Source organism: Thamnophis sirtalis, unplaced genomic scaffold (assembly GCF_051295495.1).
Source record: "Thamnophis sirtalis isolate CommonGarterSnake01/CBP01778 unplaced genomic scaffold, rThaSir2_p1.2 scaffold_9, whole genome shotgun sequence".
Classification (NCBI taxonomy): Eukaryota; Metazoa; Chordata; class Lepidosauria; order Squamata; family Natricidae; genus Thamnophis; species Thamnophis sirtalis.
The window spans coordinates 9,104,267-9,127,210 of record NW_028261389.1 but is presented as its reverse complement, the minus strand read 5'-3'; the positions used below and the strand labels follow the sequence as shown (position 1 = coordinate 9,127,210).

The 22,944-nt window shown below is 44.3% G+C and overlaps 1 protein-coding gene across 6 annotated transcripts in view; it reads left to right on the top strand.

The window, feature by feature from the left end:
* Nucleotides 1–22,944, top strand: part of SOX5 (SRY-box transcription factor 5) — an 803,583-nt gene that overhangs the window by 721,611 nt on the left and 59,028 nt on the right. For all 6 annotated transcript variants that reach the window (XM_087722779.1, XM_087722777.1, XM_087722781.1 and 3 more), the window contains one exon: nt 19,520–19,697. In XM_087722779.1, the coding sequence (XP_087578905.1) occupies nt 19,520–19,697 (178 nt within the window). The remainder of the gene's footprint in view (nt 1–19,519; nt 19,698–22,944) is intronic.

The following is a 22,944-nucleotide window of genomic DNA, read 5'->3' as shown; positions in this document are numbered from 1 at the left end:
TGTTTTAGCCTCCAGCCCTCTAATCATTCATGTTGCTCTTCTCTGCACTCTTTCCAGAGTTTCAACATCTTTTTTTATATATTGTGATTGTGACCGAAACTGGCGGCACTATTCCAAGTGTGGTCTTTTGGTGTTTGTTTTATTTTTTTAAAAAAATCAAGCGATATTTTTATATATGTGGAAGTTATATGGAATATTTGGCGGAGAGGAGATATCCACAAAATTGAATGTTGTGAAGATTCTTGGAAAGGATTGCAATCCAATGGGAAAGTCATAAAACAGAAGGATGACAATATTGAGTTCAATTCTCAACTTGCTTTGGAATTTACCTATAAAAGTCGTTAGTTGGAAATTTACCATATTTTTCACAGTATAAGATGCACCAGAGTATAAGACGCACCAAGATTTTGAAGAGGTAAATTAAAAAAAAAAAGTTTTTGCACTCTGCAGGCCTCCCAAAACCTCTGCACGCCTAATTTTTTGTGAAAAACCGGGCATGCAGAGAGATGCCTGCAAAGTGCTCCTGGGGGCTCAGGGGGGGGGGGGCAGAAAGGAGCAAAAAAACAGCCCGTTTTTTGCAAAAACGGGCCTATTTTTTGCCCAAAAAAGGGCATACATAGCCTTTAGGAGGCTTGTAGAGTGCTCCTGGGGACTGGAGGGGGGCAAAAATGAGCAATAAACATTCGTTTTTGCCCTCTCCAGCCCACAGGAGCACTTTGCAAGCCTCCCAAACCCTCTGCACGTCCATTTTTGTGAAGGGGGCGGGGTTTTGGAAGGCCAAAAATGCTGTATTCAGTCTATAAGATGCACCCAGACTTTCACCGTTGTTTTTTGGGGGGAAAGGTGCATCTTATACTCTAAAAAGCTGGTAGGTTTAGACCAGTGAATCTCAACATTGACCATTTTTAGAGGTGTGGACTTCAATTCCCAGAACTCCCCAGCTAGCCATGGGGAGTTGTGGGAGTTGAAGTCCACACCTCTTAAAAGGGCCAAGGTTGAGAAATACTAGTTTTAGGCTCTTTAAGGGGGAAAAAAGATCCCTTCATGCTTAATATCAAAGCAAGACTCTTCAATGGTTGAAATTTTTAAAACATTGATTGAAGTTCTGCAGAGAATTTGTCCTAAATTCAAATGAGGGAAAAAGCTCCCTTTTACTTAAGTTCTAATCTGTGGCCACTGAGATCTAATACATTTTGGTATTCAGGTAGACAAAAACCACATATGATGCCCTCTGTGATTTATAAAGAAAATTAAATAATGGACCATTTGTTCCCTTTTAATGGTGTCTCGGAATTGATCGAATGCACTGCTTTTAGTATAACGATCGAACCAGCCATCTCCAGCTAACTCTGCCTTTCCTTTTTTAGTCTGAAAAGGAAATGCTTGGAAATTATTGAGTAACTGCAAACAAGATCAATTTGGTAAGATCAACAAGGGATCAACCCTTGTTTCTTTATTTAAGTAGAATTACATGTTGCCATTCATTTAGGAGATCAAGGAACATATGATTAGGGGACGGGAGGACAAAACCTACGAAAAACAGTTTCACAAATTGGGTCTATCTAGTTCAACGAAAAGAAGGACTAGGGGTGACATGATGGCAGTGTTCCAATATTTGAGGGGCTGCCACAAAGAAGAGAAGGCAGGAGTATTTGTAGCCCACGGCGGAATTGTGGAGTCTTTGGTGTCAGGAGTAGGATTGTAAAATTTTAGCAACCAGTTCTCTGCTCCATTGCTGGATGGGCGTGTCCATGGGGGTGTGGCCTATTCAGCCTCCTGCATCACGGCAGGGTGGGGGCGTTTTCGCCTTCCCCAGTCTCCGGAAGCTTTCTTTGAGACTCCGAGAGGGTGAAAACGGCCTCCACTGGGCTCCGGAGGCCAGAAACAGGCCCACTTCTGGAGCTTTTCGGGAAGGCCATTTTTTGCCCTCCACAGGCTCCAGAAGCTTTTCTCGAGCCTCCAGGAGGGCAAGAATGGTGTCTCCCAGACTCCAGAGGCCCTTCAGAGGCTGGAAACAGGCCCGTTTGGGATTTCCAGAACTTCCCGGAGGCCTGTTTTTCACCCTCAGGCTCCACGCATGCCCTGCACTTAACTGGCATAATGAACGGGCCATGTGGAAACTGCTGGGAAGAGGTGGGCAGGGCCAGCCAGTCCTTCCAACTACCGGTTCAGTGAATCAGATGTAAAATTAACATCCAAACCGGCCAATTCTCATCCCTGCTTGGTGCTCTCTGAGCTTGATGGTTTTCTTGCAGACTTTTCATTACCCAACTAGATAACATATAAGAAATGCAAGGAAGTAACAAAGCCCGAGGAGCACAAAGGATTCCACAATTTGCTGTGTCCTCTCCTCCTGTTTTTGCCCTTACAAGCAGGCCTGTGAGATGGGTGGGCTGAGAAAAGGAATGGCCCTGTGTTCCCTAGGAAGCTTCCATGGCTGATGATGGACTTGAAGCTGCATCTCCCGACTCCTAGTCCATCCTCATCGCTGCAGAGGTCTGGCTGAGAGAATGCTATTGAACATGATCAAGGAAAGGAAAATCTCAGGTTGGGTGAGAGAGGAGACAGGAGAACAGGTTAGGAGAGGAAGAACAGAGTTGGAAGGGACCTTGGGTGTCATTTAGTAAAAACCCCTCCTCCAGAGAGCCTATACCATTTCGGACAAAGGGTCATCCAATCTATTTTTTAAAACCTCAGTATTGGAGCATCCACAACTTCTGGAGGCAAGTCGTTCCACTGATTAATTGTTCTCACTGTCAGGAGGTTTCTCCTTGGTTCTATGTTGGATCTCTCCTTGATTAGTCTCCATCCATTGTTTCTTGTTATGCCTTCAGGTAGTTTGGAGAATAGATTGATCTCCTCTTCTTTGTGGCGGCCCCTCAAATATTGGAACACTGCTATCATGTCACCTCCTAACCCTTCTTTTCATTCAACTAGACATACCCAATTTCTGCAACCATTCTTCATACGTTGTAGCCTCCAGTCCCCTAATCTTCTTCGTTGCTCTTCTCTTGCCCTCTTTCTAGAGTCTCCACATCTTTTTTATATCATGGCAACCAAAACTGGCTACAGTATTCCAAGTGTGGTCTTATCAATAGCAATAGCAATAGCAGTTGGACTTATATACCGCTTCATAGGGCTTTCAGCCCTCTCTAAGTGGTTTACAGAGTTAGCATATTGCCCCCAACAACAATCCGGGTCCTCATTTTCGTGGCACGACAAAACCGCGCTCGTCAAAATAGCGGTGATAAAATCGCATCGCTAAAGCCGCGACGTCATCACCGTGCGTCATCACCGCCGCGACAACAGCGCGGCGACAGAAGGGCGCTTTAAAACAGCGCGGCGGCAGAAAGCGGATTTAAATTAAGATAAGGGTTAGGATTAGGTTTAGGGGTTTGTTTTAGGGTTAGGTTTAGGGTTAGGGTTAGGTTTAGGGTTAGGTTTAGGGTTAGGTTTAGGATGCTGAGTGCTTGGGAATGCGCGGATTTGCCCTCCGCGATTATGTCATCACGGTAGGGTCGCGTTTTTCCTTAGCGCTTCGAACGGCACGAATTAGTCTTCGCGCTTATGTCTCCGCGGATAAGGGCTTCGCGGATTTGTGGTGGAACCCTCATTTTACCCACCTCGGAAGGATGGAAGGCTGAGTCAACCCTGAGCCAGTGAGATTTGAACAGCCGAACTGCAGAACTGCAGTCAGGTGAAGTAGCCTGCAGTGCTGCATTTAACCACTGCGCCACCTCGGCTCTACCAAGGCATTATGAAGCGGTACTAACCCTGCACATGATTCTATCTTATCTGCTATGATAAGCAACCCATCAGGTAAATAATTCTGACTAATGGACAGAGAGAAGAAGAGGATCAATTTATAACAATTGAGTTTGTGGCACAAAATGTTTAGCCCACTTCATGAACCTGTCAATCCCGTTGCATTCCAACACTACATAAATATGACACTAGCCGAGTTGTAGTGACAGATGAAACTCCACATGAGGTCTCCATGGGAAAATTGGAAAGAAAAGCTCCCTATAGTATCTCTGTACAAACGAACAGAGAAAGAGATCAAAAGTAGGCATATGTGGCGTGTAAAAAGAGATACAGAATCATTCCAGCAACCATATTCACTTTTATCATCATACCTATCTATGGTCTTTATCTTCTCCTTTGTAGTTTGCACAGAACTTATTTCTGAAAGGAAGTTCAAAATTCATGCATACCCATACCAATGAAATATCAGCAGTTAAGGACAGTGGAAGGTATTGTAGATAGTTATTCAGAGGCAAAAGTAGATATTCATCTAAATTTAAAGAATGTATATACAGTGGTACTTCGGTCCTTGTTGGTAATTCATTCTGAAACCCAATGAGGACTGAGAAGTTCACATGACTTATTATGTGACCCACTATTTCTGAGGGAAGAAATGGTGAATCGTGAGGAAACCAACGGATAGTAAGTTCTTCCTTGTGTGTCAACTCCCAGGAGAAAGATGCGTGCTGGAACAAGATTTCTGTATCAACTTCGAACCGAAGAAGCCATTTTAATGTTCCTCAGTTTCCACACCCAAGGGAAATGGGGGAAGGAAGTTAGAATACCTTGTTAGACACAACAAAGAACTTTCTCGTGGGAACCAAGGTCACCTCCATGGGGAATGGATAAGGTCTGGGAAGGAGTAATCAGAGAGCCCGCCCATTGACCCAATTGGCCATTTTCCCTCCCATTTTCCCACAATAGAAAACGTGGCAGGCCTGAAGACCCAATTGTAAAAGATGACTTTCTGACCTGTGACCCTAGGGGATGGGTCTATTTCTTCTTTTAATTATATTGAAATTGTTGGAATTATTTAGAGTTGGTTTTCCTTTTGTCTGTGTCGATATGATGTACTCAATAAAGAAGTCCTTTCAGGTGGATTCACGTCGCAGAGTTCTGATTTGTTTACGTTCATCAGTTGGAAGCTTGACATCTGCTTCAAAATGCGTCAAACACCGAAACGGACGTGTTTTGAAGCAGTCGAGTGCCGAGGTGCCACTGTACAGGTAGTCCTCGATTAATGACCATCATTGAGCCCCGAACATCCCGAAAAAAGCAATAGCATACCACTTTTGGCAAAAAAAAACAACACCCCAAAACAACAACTTGAACATGCTGGAGTGTTCACCGGGAGTCATGCTAAATTTCTGTAGGCTTTAACTTTTTAGACAACAGAGGGAGAAAACACAAGAACAGAAGGAATCCAAGTGGATTTTGAAAAGGAATCTCTCTGTCCTCTGAACATTGTCCACGTTGTTTGATTTCTTTCTTTTGCTTTTTCTTTTTTTAAAAAAAGCTCCTTTCTCTGACACACCGGTAGCATTCTCTCCCTTCCTTTCTTCCTTTTATATATACATATACCATATATCCCTGATCTTCAGGGCTGTGTGTTATCTTTCCCAGTCTGCGTCCTTTTCTTCTCTTTTGTACATGCTCAGCAGGACGAGGGATCTGTGGCTAATTTGTTTTGATATATCCCTGTGCTTTGGTCTGCCTTCTTTTTGAAACGCGTTCCTTTTGTAGGCGTGAGGTCGAGGTGGTGGGATGCTTCCAGCATAGGTAGCCTCCACAGCGGAAAGAGGTGACCGACTTTGATCAGTGGGCTCTCTGTTTTTTCATGTCGATCATTTGAAATTCAACGACGTTCAGTGGATGGGTAACTTCGCGAGTCCTTCTCTGGGTTTCCTCCCAGGGTGTTTGCGGTAGTTAGGGGACAGACATGTTGTTCTCCTTCCCTTTCTCTGTCTCTCAGCCTTTTCCTGAATAACTACGAATTGGATAGGAAAGGATATGTATAAACTGTGCTATCAAAAGAAGTCTGGTTTCATTGATGAACGTTATCGTTTGGGGGGGGGGATTCACTGCGATGTAAGAAAAAAGAAGACCATGTCACAGTGCTTCCAAAACTTTTCCATTTGGAATGGAATAGAGTAGAATAGAATAGAATAGAATAGAATAGTATAGAATAGTATAGAATAGTATAAAATAGTATAGAATAGTATAGAATAGTATAGAATAGTATAGAATAGTATAGAATAGTATAGAATAGTATAGAATAGTATAGAATAGAATAGAATTCTTTATTGGCCAAGTGTGACTGGACACACAAAGAATTCAGCTTTGGTGCATTTGCTCTCAGTGTACATAAAAAGACAAGATACATTCGTCAAGAATCATAAGGTTCAGCACTTAATGATAGTCATAGGCTACAAATAAGCAATCAGGAAGCAATCAATATCAATATAAATTGTAAGGATACAAGAAGCAAAGTTACAGTCCTGCAGTCATAAGTGGGAGGAGATGGGTGATAGGAACGATGGAAAGACTAATAGTAATAGTAATGGAGCCTTAGTGAATAGTTTGACAGTGGTGAGGGAATTATTTGTTTAGCAGAGTGATGGCATTCAGGAAAAAAAACTGTCCTTGTGTCTAGTTGTTCTGATGTGTAGTGCCCTATAACGTCGTTTTGAGGGTAGAAGTTGAAACAATTTATCTCCAGGATGTGAGGGATCTGTAAATATTTTTCACGGCCCTCTTTTTGACTCGTGCAGTATACAGATCCTCAATGGAAGGCAGGTTGGTAGCCATTGTTTTTTCTGCAATTCTAATTCTCCGTTGAAGTCTGTGTCTGTCTTGTTGGGTTGCAGAGCCAAACCAGACAGTTATGGAGGTGCAGATGACAGACTCAATCATTCCTCTGTAGAACTGATTCAGCAGCTCTTTGGGCAATTTGAACTTCCTGAGTTGGCGCAGAAAGAACATTCTTTGTTGTGCTTGTTTGATGACGTTTTTGATATTATTACCCAAAACCTCAAAATCAAGGAAAATTTATATAAGATGTTTTATAGATGGCATTCGCCACCAGCCAGATTGGCAAAGATGTTCAAGGACAAATCGGTTAAATGTTGGAAATGTCACCGGACACTAGAGGTGGGTTCCTACTGGTTCGCACCTGTTCGGTAGAACCGGTTCATCAAATCTACCGAACCGGTTAGAAGAGGTTCCACCAGTGGACCTGGAAAGCAGGCCACACCTACAGAAGAGGTTCCAAAAAATTTTGAAACCCACCACTGCCGGACACCCTGCTCATACTATCAGATGTAGTAGACAGGTGCAGAAGCAAAAAAACAATAATAATACTGGACTTAAATATATATGTGTGCAGAGAAGAGCAACTAAGATGATGGTTCCACCACAAAACTGCGGTCGACTAAAGCGCGCTCGATGAAACCGCGTACCTGACGTCATCACAGCGCGACGAAAACACGCTGTGAGCGGTAAAGCTAAAATTAACGTGTAAACCTAAACCTAACCCCCCCAAATCTAACCCTAAACCTAACCCTAAACCTAACCCTTAACCTAACGCTAAACCTAACCCTAAACCTAACCCTTAACCTAACACTAAACCTAACCCTAAACCTAACCCTTAACCTAACCCTAAACCTAACGCTAACCCTTAACCTAACCCTAACCCTAACCCTTAACCTAACCCTAACCCTAACCCTAAACCTAAACCTAACCCTTACCTTAACGTGAATCGGCTTGCTTTAAAAGCACTTTTTAAAGCGCCCTTTTTTCTCCGCGGTCGCTGTTGTCGCGCTGCTGATGACGTCAGCGACGCGCTTTAATCGGGCGCGCTTTAGTGGACCGCGGTTTTGTCGTGCCACGAAGATGATTAAAGGCCTGGAGACTAAAACATATGAAGAACGATTGCAAGTTGGGTATGGCCAATCTAGAGAAAAGAAGGACTAGGGGGGACATGATAGCAGTATTCCAGTATTTGAGAAGAAGAGGGAAGTATACTTATTTGCCAAAGCACCAGAAGGCAAGGCAAGAAACAATGGATGGAAACTAATCAAAGAGAGAAGCAACCTGGAGCTAAGGAGAAACTTCCTAACAATGAAAACCAGCTTGCCTTCAAAAGTCGTGGGTGTTTCATCACTGGAGGTTTTTAAGAAGAGACTGGACAGCGATAGGATCTTCTGCTTGAACTCTAAGACCTCTAAGGTCCTTTCTAACTCTGCTATTCTATAAAGAAGGGAAGAGGGGAACTCTAACAATCTTTCAAGATTGTCTTCTTCTACTTTATTACAATAAAACATTTCTGGGCCTTTTTTCTTGACTTGGTCTGCCTTACTTGTGAACTTGATTGGTGTATCTTTACAGCATATTGGAGAGCGACGGTCATCCAGAGGTTAGTGAACTACAGTTTTCAGCATCGGTCACCGTTGGCCATTCTTAGTGGTTTCACAGGTCCTCATTATCAGAATGCTCAGAAATGGTAATTACAGGATAACTGACCAGGAGGAGCAGGGGGTTGGACTGGATGACCTCAAAGGCTCCCTTTCCAGCTCTGTTCTATGATGGATTGGTACCAAAGTGCAGTGGAAAGCAATCCTGTGCAAGCAGACTGAAACGGTGGCAGTCAAAAGAAATTTCACTCGGTCGTTCTGTTTTTATTGTGCTGAGCAGGGAGCACGGAGGAATTGATGTGCCAAATGCATTGGGAAAGCGACCTGCCGACTCACTATCTCAGCAAAACAGCATTTGGAAGAGAGAAGCATAAAAGCTAAAGCTTTCTAGGCAGGAACGCAGGTCATTGTAATCAGACACCATATTTTTTACCAAGGCACCAGGACATCATAGCGAAGAAACAAAAGATGAGATCAGGGGATGGTGATCTAAAAGAGAAAATGTAGCATTTGTTGTTTGTCTGATGGCCAGCTGCAGGCTGTAAAAATGGGTGTTGGACGATGAACTGGGCAAAAACAGAATGATTAAGTCATATTTCTAAGAGGCGGTGAAACAGCCAACAATTCAGTGCACTTAGGAACCGATGTGCCCGGCCTCCGGGATGACTCCAAGCAAAGTTGGTGAATGGGATGGAAGAGCATCCTACACAATAAGGCAGCAATGTTGAAGATGCTGTAAGAGAGAGAAACTGAGCAAGGAACCAGGTGTGTTTTACTTATAATTTGCATCTTCTTTTTGATGATATTCCAACAAACAGCTAACTTCCAATTGAATGAGGTTCAATTGGAAACATCTGCCAGGAATCTAGCTTGCTCATCATAGCTGAGCAGAACTTTGGACCAAAATGGGCTTTTTAGCAAAACAAAACAAAACTTCTGTAGCTATATAATTTGGGATAGACACCCTTTGAGTGGTGTGGGAATAGGAATGGATTTCCAGAGGGGGGGAAAATGCAGACTACAAGAACCAGGAGGACTAACTCAGGTGACCCTGAGGACATAGATGAAACCTCCAAGTGCTTCAAGGACCCTCTAAACCAATGGTTCTCAAACTTGGCAACTTTAAGACTTGTGGACTTCAACTTTCAGAATTCTCCAGCCAGCTCTGCTGGCTGGAGAATTCTGGAAGTTGAAGTCCACAAGTCTTAAAGTTGCCAAGTTTGGGAACTACTGCTCTAAAAGGATGCAAATGACCAGCTGTCTTCCATTCCCCACTATCCTGTCAGAGCTGAAGAAGCTTCTTTGGATGAGAAGTGAAATGTCCTCAAAAGAAAAAAACAAGAAAGTCCAGTTGCCTCCTGAAAAAAACACCCTTGGGACAACCACGATCTGGATGAATCTCTACAGACTTTTAAAACAAAACAAAACAAAAACTTCAGGGGGTTTTGTGTGTGTGTGTGTGTGTTTTCCTTAGGATTTGAGAGTGGGGAAAGACTTTTGGCTTAGGAGAAGAGGAGAGATGATAACCAAGAGAGAAGAAACTTAAGTTTATCCCAAAGCTCTTTCGTGAAACATGGCCAAAACTTCTATTTCAGTTTTAATCTGAAGAAAATATAAAATATATTCCTTAGTGACTATATAAGAATGCCAGTCGAACACTTTTAACAATCCCTCCGTGGTGTTTCTACTTCCTTTCCTATCTCTTACTAATATCAGTTGATTCTTAGATGTTCTGTGGTTTTTCTCCCATCTCTCTTTTTGGGACTTTTTACCAGTTGCACCAGTTGAAAAAAAGGCAGAAAGAGATATGAGCAGAGAGTCCTGAAGAGCTTGTGACTCTCTTTCTCTCTGTGTCTCTGTTTTTCTCTTTTCCTCCCTCTCTCGCTCTCTCTTCCCCCCTTCCTTTCGCTCTCTCCTTCCCCCCTCTCCCTCTCCCTCTTTCCCCTTCCTTTCTCTCTCTCCCCTCTCCCTCTTTCCCCTTCTCTCTCTCTCTCTGTCTTCCCCTTCCTTTCTCTTTCTCCCTCCCCCCTCTCCCCCTCTCACTCCCTCTTTCGTCTCTCTTCCTCTCTCTTTCCCCTTCTCTCTCTCTCCCTCTCTCTCTTCCCCCTCCCTCTCTCTCTCTTTTCCCTTCTCTCTATCTCCCCCTCTGTCTTTCTCTCTCTCTCTCTCTGTCTCTCTCCCCCCTCACATCGTGGAGGAAAATTATCTAATTCCACCATCCGTCATATGAACATCCTTGCTTAATTTAATACAATTATTCCATCAAGGAGGATAATCTCTGCAACATAATTCATTTACACAACATATTTCACAACCGTCTCTACCTCGCCGTTTCTTATTACCGTGGCTGATAATTTCACGACTGCTGATGGGATAAGAGGAAGAGAGCAAAGGAAAGAGGCGAAGCCGCGCTTGGAGGTGTACGCCTCTCTGCTTGCCCAATGTGCGTTTTGTGTTTGTGCGTAGGGGCCAAGGCACAATGGATGCCTCTGGAGGCAACGCCGGGAAAGCATTTACGTTGTGCCAGTTGCCGCCGGATGTCCATTATTGAAATATTTATGGGTCCAGCATTTGGGGGATAAGCTAGCAAGTCAGCAGATAAGCCGGGGACGGCCGATATTCTTCAGCAGACAACAATGACACAATTGTCACTGGCCCCAGATGTGCCAGCCGAGGCAACACTATTGTGCGTTCATGAAGAAATGAAGATCTCTATGAAAGAGGAGAAATCGGGACGGGGAGAGAGGGGAAGTCTGGAGTTTTGTTTGCAAAGTCATTGGGGGATATTATTATCCATTTTTTTCCCCACCACCCCTCCATGGCTTCTCAGATCTCTCTGGCATGGGCGACTCTGTCTCCCCATCAAGGTCATTTAGCACTGGCTTCAGGAGATGGAGATGGAGGAGTTCCCAGAGGCCGCAAAAAGCTGCTTTGATACACGAGCCACGATCGGGTTTTCAGCCAGGCCATTTCTAGCCAGCTCGTCCCAAAGGTGCTTTTTTTCCCCCAAGAGACAATTGGGCTTTCTTTCTTTTTCCTTGAAGATCTTTTGCTTCTCACCCCAGAAGCGGCTTCAGTTCTTCAAGAACCGAAGCCTCTCGGAAAAGTATCTTTGGGACAACCATGACCTGGACAATTGAGAATCTCCATCAGAGGTGTGTTTCTACCAGTTCGCACCTATTCGGTAGAACCGGTTCATCAAATCTACCGAACCGGTTAGAAGAGGTTCCACCAGTGGACCCAGAAAGCAGGCCACACCTACAGAAGAGGTTCCAAAAAATTTTGAGACCCACCACTGGTCCTTGGATATGATTATTCTACACTATCATGCTCATATTTATAAAACTCAGGGCCTCTGTGAAAGGTAAGGATGACGACTGCGTTTGTGGTACAATCAGAACATTGCGTGTGTTGAAGTTGTTTTAACGCAAACCAAAGATGCCTTTAAAAAAACAAGTTTACACCATATTCTTATGCATGCCAGTGCTGTGTGTGAGGTAATTTAAGGTGGTTCTGACAAGTGTCGTTGGCATCTTCATATCCGGTCACATGGGCGGCAAGCCACTCCCATCCGGTCACATGGGCGGCAAGCCACTCCCACAAAAGAGGCCACACCCACAGAGTAGGTTCGAACAATTTTTGAAACCCACCACTGATCTCCATAGACTTTCGGCCCAGCTCCCAGACCAACCCTGCCCATGGAGAGCACCCTCGAATGTGGCGACGTCCGCATGTTTCACTCTTGATTGGCATCGGAGGATCTTTTAAGATTGGAGCATTCTTGGCGGGTTTGGAAAAGGAAACCAAAAAAAAAAGAGGAAGGAAAAGTCTTACGCTAGGCAGAGAAATTCTATAATTCTCTAGCCTTCCTTCCCCCTTCTTATGCAATCGAAGGGCAAAGATATTGCCCCCATCTCCCCTGATAGCCTTCCATGGCCCTTTTTCCATAGTGTTGTGACCTGTAGGCCACCGGCCCCTCCTGCAGCTGAATCAGAGGAGGAGGAGGAGGAGGAGGAGGAGGAGGAGGAGGAGGAGGAGGAGGAGGAGGAGGAGGAGGAGGAGGAGGAGGAGGAGGAGGAGGAGGAGGTGGTGGTGGTGGTGGTGGTGTGGGAGTCAGGGTCAGCATCAAGGCAACCTAAGAGCTCCATGGGAAAGAGGGAATGGAGCCGGCAGAGAGACAGAGACAGAGATGGAGCCTGGGCCGTCCATCAGCCTTCAGATGGAGAGTCAACAGCCCCCAGGTCTGGAGGTGGTTGATGAGGAAGAAGAGGAACGTGTCACATGACGTATCGCAACGTTTTTTGCCTTTGCGGAGCCAAGGTGGGCATGGCCTGCATGTGACGCATCAGGCCCATGAGTTGCCAGTGTCAGCATTCCAAGTAACGCACCCATTGAAAGCAGTACTCCTAGGCGGGTAGATTCCTCAAAGAACATGTTTATTGGATACAACACATCGGTACAGCGGGTGAAAACCAACTCTAAAAGTTTCTGCAGTTTTCATCTAATTAAAAGTGTAAAAATCCTCCCAGGTGTCACCAACAGAGGTGACATTCAACAGGTTCTGACCAGTTCTGGAGAACCAGTAGTGGAAATTTTGAGTAATTCAGAGAACCGGTAAATACCACCTCTGACTGGCCCTGCCCTCATCTATTCTCTGCCTCCCAAGTCCCAGCTGATCAGGAGGGAATGGGGATTTTACAGTATGCTTCCCCTGCTACAGTCACCAAGTCAAGCCACGCCCACCAAGCCATGCCCACAGAATCGGTAGTGCAAGAATTTGAATCCCACCACTGGTCACCGGTCACATTGTCCAATGAATATAGCTAGCATGCTCCTCTCCTCCTTCAGCAGCCACCTGTTACGATGACCTTGGTTCCCAAAGGAAAACCTTTTGCTTTGACTGCTAGCCAGGCTATCTACTCCCCCCTCCCTTCCCCCTCCCAGACTTCATGGCAACTATGAGGCAGCACAAAATGGCTTCAGCCAGGTTCACTTCAGAGTTGACAGCCAGATTGACAGGCCTGTATTAGGACATAAGAGGAAGCCTAGCATTTGACTGCAGCAAAACGGTTTCATTCACTCCATTTTAGGGTACAGCCTTTTATGTAAATGCAGACCCTGAAATGCAGATTTTTGAATAACAGAGTTGGAAGGGACCTTGAAGGTCTTCTAGTCCAACCCGCTGCTTAGTCAGGAAACCCTGCACCACTTCAGACAGATGGTTATCCAACACCTTTTTAAAAACTTCCAGTGTTGACTCATTCACAACTTTTGGAGGCAAGTTGTTCCACTAATTAATTGATCTAGCTGTCGGGAAATTTCTCCTCAGATCTAAGTTGCTTCTCTCCTTGATTAGTTTCCACCCATTGCTTCTTGTTCTGCCCTCAGGTACTTTGGAGAATAGCTTAACTCCCTCTTCTTTGTGGCAACCCCTGAGATATTGGAAGACTGTTATCATGTCACCCCTAGTCCTTCTTTTCATTAGACTAGACATACCCAGTTCCCGCAACCGTTCTTCATATGTTTTAGCCTCCCGTCCCCTAATAATCTTTCTTGTTCTTCTCTGCACTCTTTCTAGAGTCTTGTCATCACATTGGATACCGATGTATGAATAAAGTAATTTGTATGAATGTGTGAACTGAATAATAGTGTGAATGGAACAGGTCTCCCTAAAATGAGTAAAAACTAACAGGACTACAAAGATCAATGATTCTTGGCTTCAGTGCTTTAGAGGAATAATCGAAACACATTTCTCTCACATATGAAAACTAATATCTGGGGAGGTGTCTTCATGTACACGTTATGAAACAACCAGCTATAATGAGGTGTGTTTGTATTTAACATTTATAAATCGTCCTTCTGCTGATTCAAGTGCCGTGGGCAAGATTCAATGAATTGAAAAGTAGGCAATAAAAGTCCATTGAACACTCTCCTGTTCTGTGTGTGTACAGACAACAGGCTCATGCGTGAACGTGCCGAATTCTTTTTCTAAAAGCCCTCGGAAGATTTATGAAGGAGATTCTGAAAGAAGAGGTAGGTTTTCATTCCCCCTTTTTCCCAAACTTAATAAAACTGGAGAGGATTAGCTTTGCTTCATATAATGATCTGTTGTTAGACTGGCAACGATTCAGGAGATGGTTATATAAAATAGCAGTTGAAATCCACTGGGTGAGCAGTGAAAAAGAAAGTATCATTGTACAGACACTTAAAAACAAACAAGGAGTTTCCAACCAATGAAAGAGAACAGCTAAAGCTTTGGGGGGCGGGAGGGTTAAGTGCACCATCAGCTTAGAATTAATACGTTGCCACAAATGGTCCAAGACCAACCCCCGATTGAATTCTTTTGACACTTATCTGGTGCCAATTTAGTATTGAACTTTAGTTGACTAGATTCTTGTTACAGGCTTAAGCCAGTGATGGCTAACCTTTTTATCCTCACATGCCAAAAGCATGTGCGTGTGTACCCACACCCATAATACAAAGCATGTGCAACCTACCCCCATGTGCGCCCCGCCCCTCCTGCACATAGACATGGGGCACACACACCCTTCGGTGCCCAGTTTTGGGCCTAGCAGGCCTCCCTGAATACATACATACATACATACATACATACATACATACATACAGCATTTCTGCTGATAAATAAATAAAGGGAGACTAGTATAGATCTATTTCAAGCTATTTAGCTCTCATCAGCTAGCCATAACCTTACTGGGATTCGAACCTGGGCTGTTTTTCACATATTAGCCATACTAGCACAAGTGCAATACAAAAATGGTTTTCTACCTGGAAGGCTCCTAGGGTGGAGCTGAAAGGCAAAAGGGAAGCAGTATGCTCCCTCCCATATTTGGGCATACCAGGTGCTTTGACGTAACACTTCATCATTTCCTTGGCTCAGCTGATAAGGGAGGAGAGCTTGTGGCTTAGAGGCTAATACAACTGCCTAACATGTAAAAACAGCCCAGGTTCGGATCCCAGTAAGGGTATGGCTAGCTGATGAGAGTTAAATAGTTTGGAACAGATCTATACTAGTCTCCCTTTATTTATTTATCAGCAGAAATGCAACACAAAAAATGGTTTTCTGCCGGGAAGACTCCTAGGGTGGAGCTAAAGGCAAAAGGGAAGCAGTTTGCTCCCTTCCATATTTGGGCATACCAGGTGCTTCGACATAACAGTTAATACATACATACATACATACATACATACATACATACATACATACATACATACATACATATCAGGCCTCCCTGAATACACACACACATGCGCACACATACACACACATGTGTTTGTGTGTGTGTGTTTTCATAGATTTTCACAGGTATAGGTATGCAGGTCTTGGCATATTCGGGTCTTTTCCCATGTAAGATTGAGAGTATTTTGGCAATGTTTCAACAAGGTCCCACTCGCCATCTTCAGACTGGTGCCTTCGGCTTCGTGCTTCTGCGAGCAAAGCGTGATCGGAGCTACCATCTTTCTATAAATATTGGTGTGTGTGTGTGGAGTGCTGGCTTTGTTGCTGTAAGCGGGTTGGTTGGGTGTGTTGTAATATTGGAATATATATATATATATTCCAAGGATGTTCACATGATGTATGCTTGTCTGCCCTTAGTTTCCCTTGGCTGTTCCTCATAAAAGAAACGTGTAGGAATCAACAGGTGATTAAGGCCACCTTGCCTATGTTATCATAGGCCAATGCGGATTTACAAAAAAAAAATGTAATTGCACAGGATGACTCATTCCATTCAGTGCTCAAAACCACTGGAGCTCCATTAGAGGGACATTAAGAGCTCATTGAAAGCAATAGGACTGCTCTCATAATCACTCCCAAGGAATTCCATTTCTGGAATGCCACTTTAGTGCTTGCCGGGCTGAAAGAAGAGAAAAAAGATTTCCTGTTTCTCCTCCTTTATTATGCTGGCTATTATTATGAAGCCCCAACTGTGTCTCAGGAAGGTTCTTTAATGTCATATTTAACTTTTTTTATTTTTTTTAAGAAAAACATCCTCCTTTTTCTATGAGAGTTATAGCCGAGTTGATTCAGTATTAAGGTTAGATTTACGTTGTGGCAATTACAAAAGGCTGTAACTTCGAACAGTCACTAAATGAATTGTTGTAAGTCAAGGAGTGCCTGAAGTTATGAAAAGTAGCAAGTCTAGAATATTGGCAGAAAATTCAAATGTGGCTGATAGAGCTAACCGAAGAGGAAATAGAATTTAAGCCGGAACTATTTCTTTTGGGAACTATAAATGATAAATATAACAAGGGGGTATTTGACGTGGAGATTGAAGAATAAAGAGGAAACAGAATATTAGAAGATAATGGGATACATTTTACCGATGGTTGGAACAAAAAAAAAAGAGGGACTCAAAATAAATAATGACTAGGATCTATAGAATGGAAAACTAGAATTATGTATGTAATTATAACAGAGGGAAAATGTATAAGACAAGATCAAAGTAACATGGTTGGAAGTAAGATGACTTTATATTTGTAAGTACTGAATAGACCAATTGTAAATAAGCAAGGTGGTTATGATATTTAGTTTTCTATTTTTGTATGTATGGCAAAGACATTGCCAGGATAGTTACACTGTGTCCGATATTTTATCGTGTGTTTAATTAAAAAACAACTTTTAAAAAAAAAGAAAGAAAGAAAGTGGAAAGTCTTGAAAGTAGAATATGTACCCTTTGGAGAAATTGACCTCAAATATTAAGTGGGGGAAAAGAGGAACTCAGTTTACAAAACTAAATTTAGGGTTATTGAGTTGTCTTTTATTTCATTCTATTTCTTCCATCCATCAAGTGGTCTTTCTTTATCTCAGGTATTATATATGGGAACTTTTCTTCTGATGAATGGTTCATGAAAAACCCCTTGTGTATTTTAAGCAAAGGCCAAAGATGTCAACAGCTCAACCTTTCTTAAGTTTTTCTCTAATTGCGAACGATTGATATTGTTGCTTATTTCATACTGACAACTCTCCTTGGATTTTTTTTTTTTTAAACGTAAAGACATTTGGAAATTTAAAAAAAAAAAAGCTTCACATTCCCCACAATATACTACTTATGCCAGTGTGACTAGATGATTCTCTGTGATACCCATAAAGGAGAATATTTGTAGCTCAGGATTGAAATGGGGAGGGGTGTCCATGGTGCTCTCTGGCCTTGATTGTTTTCTTGAAGATGTTTCATTACCCAACTAGGTAACTTCATCAGTGCTAATGATGATTGTCTTTGAGTCCGTGTTTTCTCAGGCACTGTCCATCTGACTGGAGATGCCTCCCAGTCACACCGTTGCAGCTGCCGGACAAGGTGTCCTTGACTCTCCGAGAAAAGAATGTTATTTTGACTATATCTCACCCGTACTCCATATATTCCCCCCCTCTCATTTTCCCACAACAGAAAATATGGCAGGCCTGAAGGCAGGGGTGAAATCCTCCCGGTTCGGCCCGGTTCGGCTGAACCGGTAGGGGCGATTCTCCTTGGTTCTGAGAACCGGTAGTAAAAAAAAAAAAAAAAAAAGCTTCCGAGCATCTCGCGGCTCACAGCTGATCATTGGAAGCTTTTTCTCCGCTTTTTAAAGCGTTTTTTTCCTGCCTATCTGCCTAAAAATGGTTTTAAAAGTGGGGAAAAAGTTGGCCACGCCCACCCAGTCACATGACCTCCCCACCAAGCCACGCCCACAGAACCAGTAGCAAACCTTTTTAGATTTCACCACTGCCCGAAGGCCCGATGTAAAAGATGGCTTCCAGGACTGACACCAAACTCAGACAAAGCCTAAAAGACTAACATGATAGTCTTTCAAAACAGCGTCTTTCTTTTGTAGGGGAGAGGGGAAGAAAGTAGCATCTACCTAATTATTTATAACAATGCAGCACTAATGTAATTTGCAGTAATTGTGTGTCATACCCCCCCCCACCCGCACCCCCACTCCGCCTATAGTTTGTGATGGACCTTCTTCACAGCTGAGATCATTAGCTTTTGATATATGCAACGGAGCAAACTGCAAAACACAGAATCTCCGCTAATATGGCAACACTAACTTTAATGTGCATTCAGCATCTTCTCACCCTAATAATCAAGATTGGTGCTGGCTTATATTATGCTCCTTTATTTTGACAAGCGCACGAGGCATGCTTGGCTCTGAGGTTATATCGCCACAAATAAATAAACAAAAGCTGGGACCTTGTAAAAGCACAGGGTAGACACTGCTTTATTTATAAATTAATTAATTGGGATCTCTCTCCCTCTGTAGCAAAGATGGGTGAAGAGCAACAGTTGACGACGCTCCCAAAGGGGTACCTCAACCACTCATCTTCCCAAACCCTTTTCATAAAAACCTAGAAAACTGACGGCGGGGGGAAAAAGAGCTTGGGATCCATCAAGCCCATCCTTTTGAGTTTCATTGGGTTTTTTGTTTACGTTTTAATTTATTTATTGGGTTTTTTTAATTGTTATTTTTATATTTTACCAGCTGATAACCCAGCGTTGCCTGGGTATTTATTTATCCTAATCCTGTATTAGACAGGAAAAGCCCTGATTTCAGCGACAATTAAATAATTTGCAAATGTTTTCCCTGTGCACTCAAAAGCCGTACATTTGTGCTCGAAAATAATCAAAGCCTTGTTGAAAATGTCTGGACCAAACATAATTTCTAATCTTGGATTTTCCCCCTTACCAGAGGGGAATTTGGATTTTGGATTTTCCCCCTTACCAGAGTCCCCTTGTGGAGTACTGTGAAGCCGTTACCATGGCAACTCCACTGCGCTGTACACTAGAAGCCATTTTACGGTAGTATGGCAGAAGCCATTTTAAGGCACAACAGACTGTATCTTAACAGAACACATACAACGAGGGGTGCTAAGGGTGTCTTACCCTCACAGTATTTGTTTCCAGAGAGTAAGTCATCTGTGTACCAAGTTTGGTTGAAATTGCTCGAGGATGTACTGCAGTGGTAGGTTTCCATTTTTTTTAACTATCAGTTTGCTCATGTGCACGCAACGCTTCTGTGCATGCAGGTGGGTGGAGCCTCCCACCGCCGCTACTACTGGTTCGCCCAATCCGGTCCAAACCGGGAGCAATCCACATCTGATGCTCTGGCTGAGAAATTCTGGGAGTTGAAGTCCACAAGTTGTAAAGCTGCCAAGGTTGGAGACCCCTGATTTAGAAGGACAAAAGAATCTCATGAACATAGAGAGTGGAATTACGTCTAACATCCGAGTTCATCGGAGCCGCCATTAGTGGTGGCCGTATCAACAACCGTACAGTGCAACTTATGGCATGGTCTTCTTATTTCCATTTTAGGACGACGTGGCCCAGCCGTTGAATCTCTCAGCAAAACCCAAGACCAACGACAGCAAGTCTCCCTCGTCACCTACTTCTCCTCACATGCCATCATTGAGAATAAACAGCGGGTGCAGCTCATTGAAATCTTCGGTGCCAGCAACGTTAGCTAGTCCATCATCCAGAGTCAACACAATAGGTAAGAAGATCTATTTTGCTTGAAGTCAGCCATTCATACCTCTGGGCCTCTTAAGCTGCCTCGCCTTCCCTCCCATATTGGTTTCCCTGAAGGCTCCAGAGGCCTAAAAACGGCCCTACGAGCAAACTGGAAGTCTGTTCCCGAACTTCCGGTTTGCCCATAGGGGCAGTTTTTTGCTCTCCGGATGGCCTCTGGGGGGGGGGCAGGGGAGGCTGTTTTTGCCCTCCCCAGGCTGCTATAAAGCCTCTGGAGCCTGGGGAGGGCAAAATAAGCGGGCAAAAAATTGGGGGGAGCGTATTGCATTAAGGGTGCGGCACGCCTGCACTCCCCCACTTATGGCACAATCCTGATGTGGCCCTCAATGAAATTGAATTTGACACTCTTGCTCTAAAGGATAAGAACATAAGCCAGTCTTACTCCCTGACCAGAGGTGATATTCAGCCGGTTCTGACCAGTTCTGGCAAACTGGTAGTGGAAATTTTGAGTAGTTCGGAGAACCAGCAAATACCACCTTTGGCTGGCCCCGCCCTATCTATTTGCTGCCTCCTGAGTCCCAGTTGATCTGCTGGGTCTTCTTTAGTTGCCCTGCACAGGAGAATGGAGCTGGAAAGCAGATTAGTGGGGTGGGGAGGGAATGGGGGTTTTGCAGTATCCTTCCCCTGCCACGCCCACCGAGCCACATCACACCCACCAAGCCATGCCCACAGAACCGGTAGTAAAAAAAAATTGAATCCTATCACTGCCCCTGGCCCATGTAGATGAAGAATCTAGTTCCAACAGTGACCAACCATCTACTCAAGGTAGACCTCTAGTCTCCCACAAAATGGCCCCCAAAGGAAAGCCTCACTGTCATCAAGGCCACTAGCTCCTGATTCCCCTGGCTTCCACGAATGAATGGCAAGGCCCACCTGGATCTTCCACACCCACAGCGCTCTAAGCAGCTTCGTAATTTTCTGGATACCATTTTCTCCTTTCCAACTTCCTGGACTGTTCCCGACCCCCTCCCCCCCCATCCCCCAGCCGACATTTGGAATCCTTGCCATTTTCATCCTCCCCTTTCCCCAAAATGCAGATTTTGAAAAGGCTGTACCTGTAATGAGTGATAATGTAATTGGGTAAAAGCTGTGAGGATGACTGGAGTTGTAAAGGTCACTCTTGCAAGGAGAATTAATGTGTTATACCATTAATAAACCGCGGGGAAACTGTGGCCCAAAAGATAACATACTTAAGTTATTGTTAATGACATAGACTTCATCACCATATATCTTTATAAGACAGATATAGAAAAGGACTTTTTGGGGTGATAGAATGGATCATGGTGTGTGCTGCCTAGGATAACGGAGCCTGCACACTTCCTCTCCGTCCATACTGACACTTCCTCCTTACTGGTAGCTACTTTGGGATTAAGGTTAACAGCTGATGATAGAAGTCAGATTCTTTGCCCGCTGCTCTTGACCAATACTAGCTACTTGTAGATACAGGTAGTCTGTTCTGACCTAGGCTTCCTAAGAGCATGAAGCAAACTCCGTGTCCCGACAAAAAACCCTTTTATTAATTCTGCTCATCAACATCCCGCAAAGTCTTTCAAAGGATGATTTATAGTCATAGACCTTATCTGGCTGATGTGCCGGTAACTGTAAAACTTGGCAAGGAGTCTCGGAGAGTCACGAGCCAATTCATTGAACTAATTGTCTCTTGCAGACTCTACTCCCCTTTTGTTCCTCTTTTATTCCCTCTGGGAGGGGCCGTTCATCTTCCACCTGTGGCCTTACTCCCAAGTCGACCCCTGTTCTTTAGCTGTTCGCTTCGTCTGGCAACTGTGCGCATGTGCACACAGGGAACAGGCTCCAGCTGTTCGTCTGCCTCACTGATGTCTGACTCTGAAGGCAGCTGATAACTGGCATACGGCTCTGGCCCCCTCTCTGCCTCCAACACAGAGCCCTCATCAGAGCCTTCCCCAGACTCCAGGACTGGCCCATGTTCCTCCCTAACGTCCTCACTGTCCGACTCTGCTGCCAGCTTTGCTGGCTGCTGGCAAGCCACAACACAGTCCTAGACTTACGACCATTATTGAGCTCAAACTTTCTGTTCCTGAGCAAGAACAGAAAGTTGTTAAGGGGATTTTGCTCCATTTTACGACCTTTTTTGCCACAGTTGTTGAGTGAATCACTGCAGTTGTTCAGTTAGCAACATCGTTGTTAAGTGAATCTGGTTTCTCCCATTGACTTCCCTTGTCAGAAGATCACAAAAGGTGATCCCATGACCCGGGGACACCGCGACCATCATAAATACCTGAGAGACCGCCTCCTGCCAATTACCTCCCACAGACCGATTAGATCGCACAGACTAGGCCTCCTCCGGATTCCATCGGCCGGTCAGTGTCGACTGGTGACCCCCTGGGGGAGGGCTTTCTCTGTAGCTGCTCCGGCCCTCTGGAACGATCTCCCCGTTGAGATCCGTACCCTCACTACCCTTCCAGCCTTCCGTAAAGCAACGAAGACCTGGCTGTTCCAGCAGGCCTGGGGCTGTTGAATTGTCCAGCCCCATTCCAAGTTGTGGATGTTGTTGCAATTTTAAACTTTTTGTTTACTGTTTTTATATTTCCCCTCCCTTTTTTATTGTAAGCCGCCCGGAGTCTTCCGAGAGTGGGCGGCATACAAAACTAATAAATAAATAAATAAATAATAAATAAATAAATAAATAAATAATAATAAAAAATAAAAAATATCATATAAATATCATAAATACGAAGCAGTTGCCAAACCTTCAGATTTTGCTCACATCACCAGGGGGATACCGCAACGGTTATAAGTATGAAAAATGGTCATAAGTCACTTATGCTAATTTTGCAACTGGTTCGCCGAAACAGTAGTTGATAGGACTGGCTGGCCATGCCTACTCCGCTCCGCCCCTCCCAGGAGTCTCCACGCGGCCCGGTTTGGATGCCAGGTAACAGGGCCCGCACAGAGGCTCTGGGATGGCGAAAAATGGGGCTTTTGGAAGTCCGGAAATAGGGCCCTTCCCACCCTCCAGAGGATCTCCGGAGCCCGGTGGAGGCCGTTTTCACCCTCCTGGAGGATTGAGGAATGCCTCTGGAGCCTGGGGAGGGCCAGAAACGGGCCTCCTGGAAATTCCAGAAGTCTGTCAACGGGCTCCGGAGGGCCTCCGGAGCCCAGGAAAGGCTGTTTTTGCCCTCCCGGAGGCTTGAAAAAGCCTCAAGAGCCTGGAGAGGGCAAAAACACTCCCC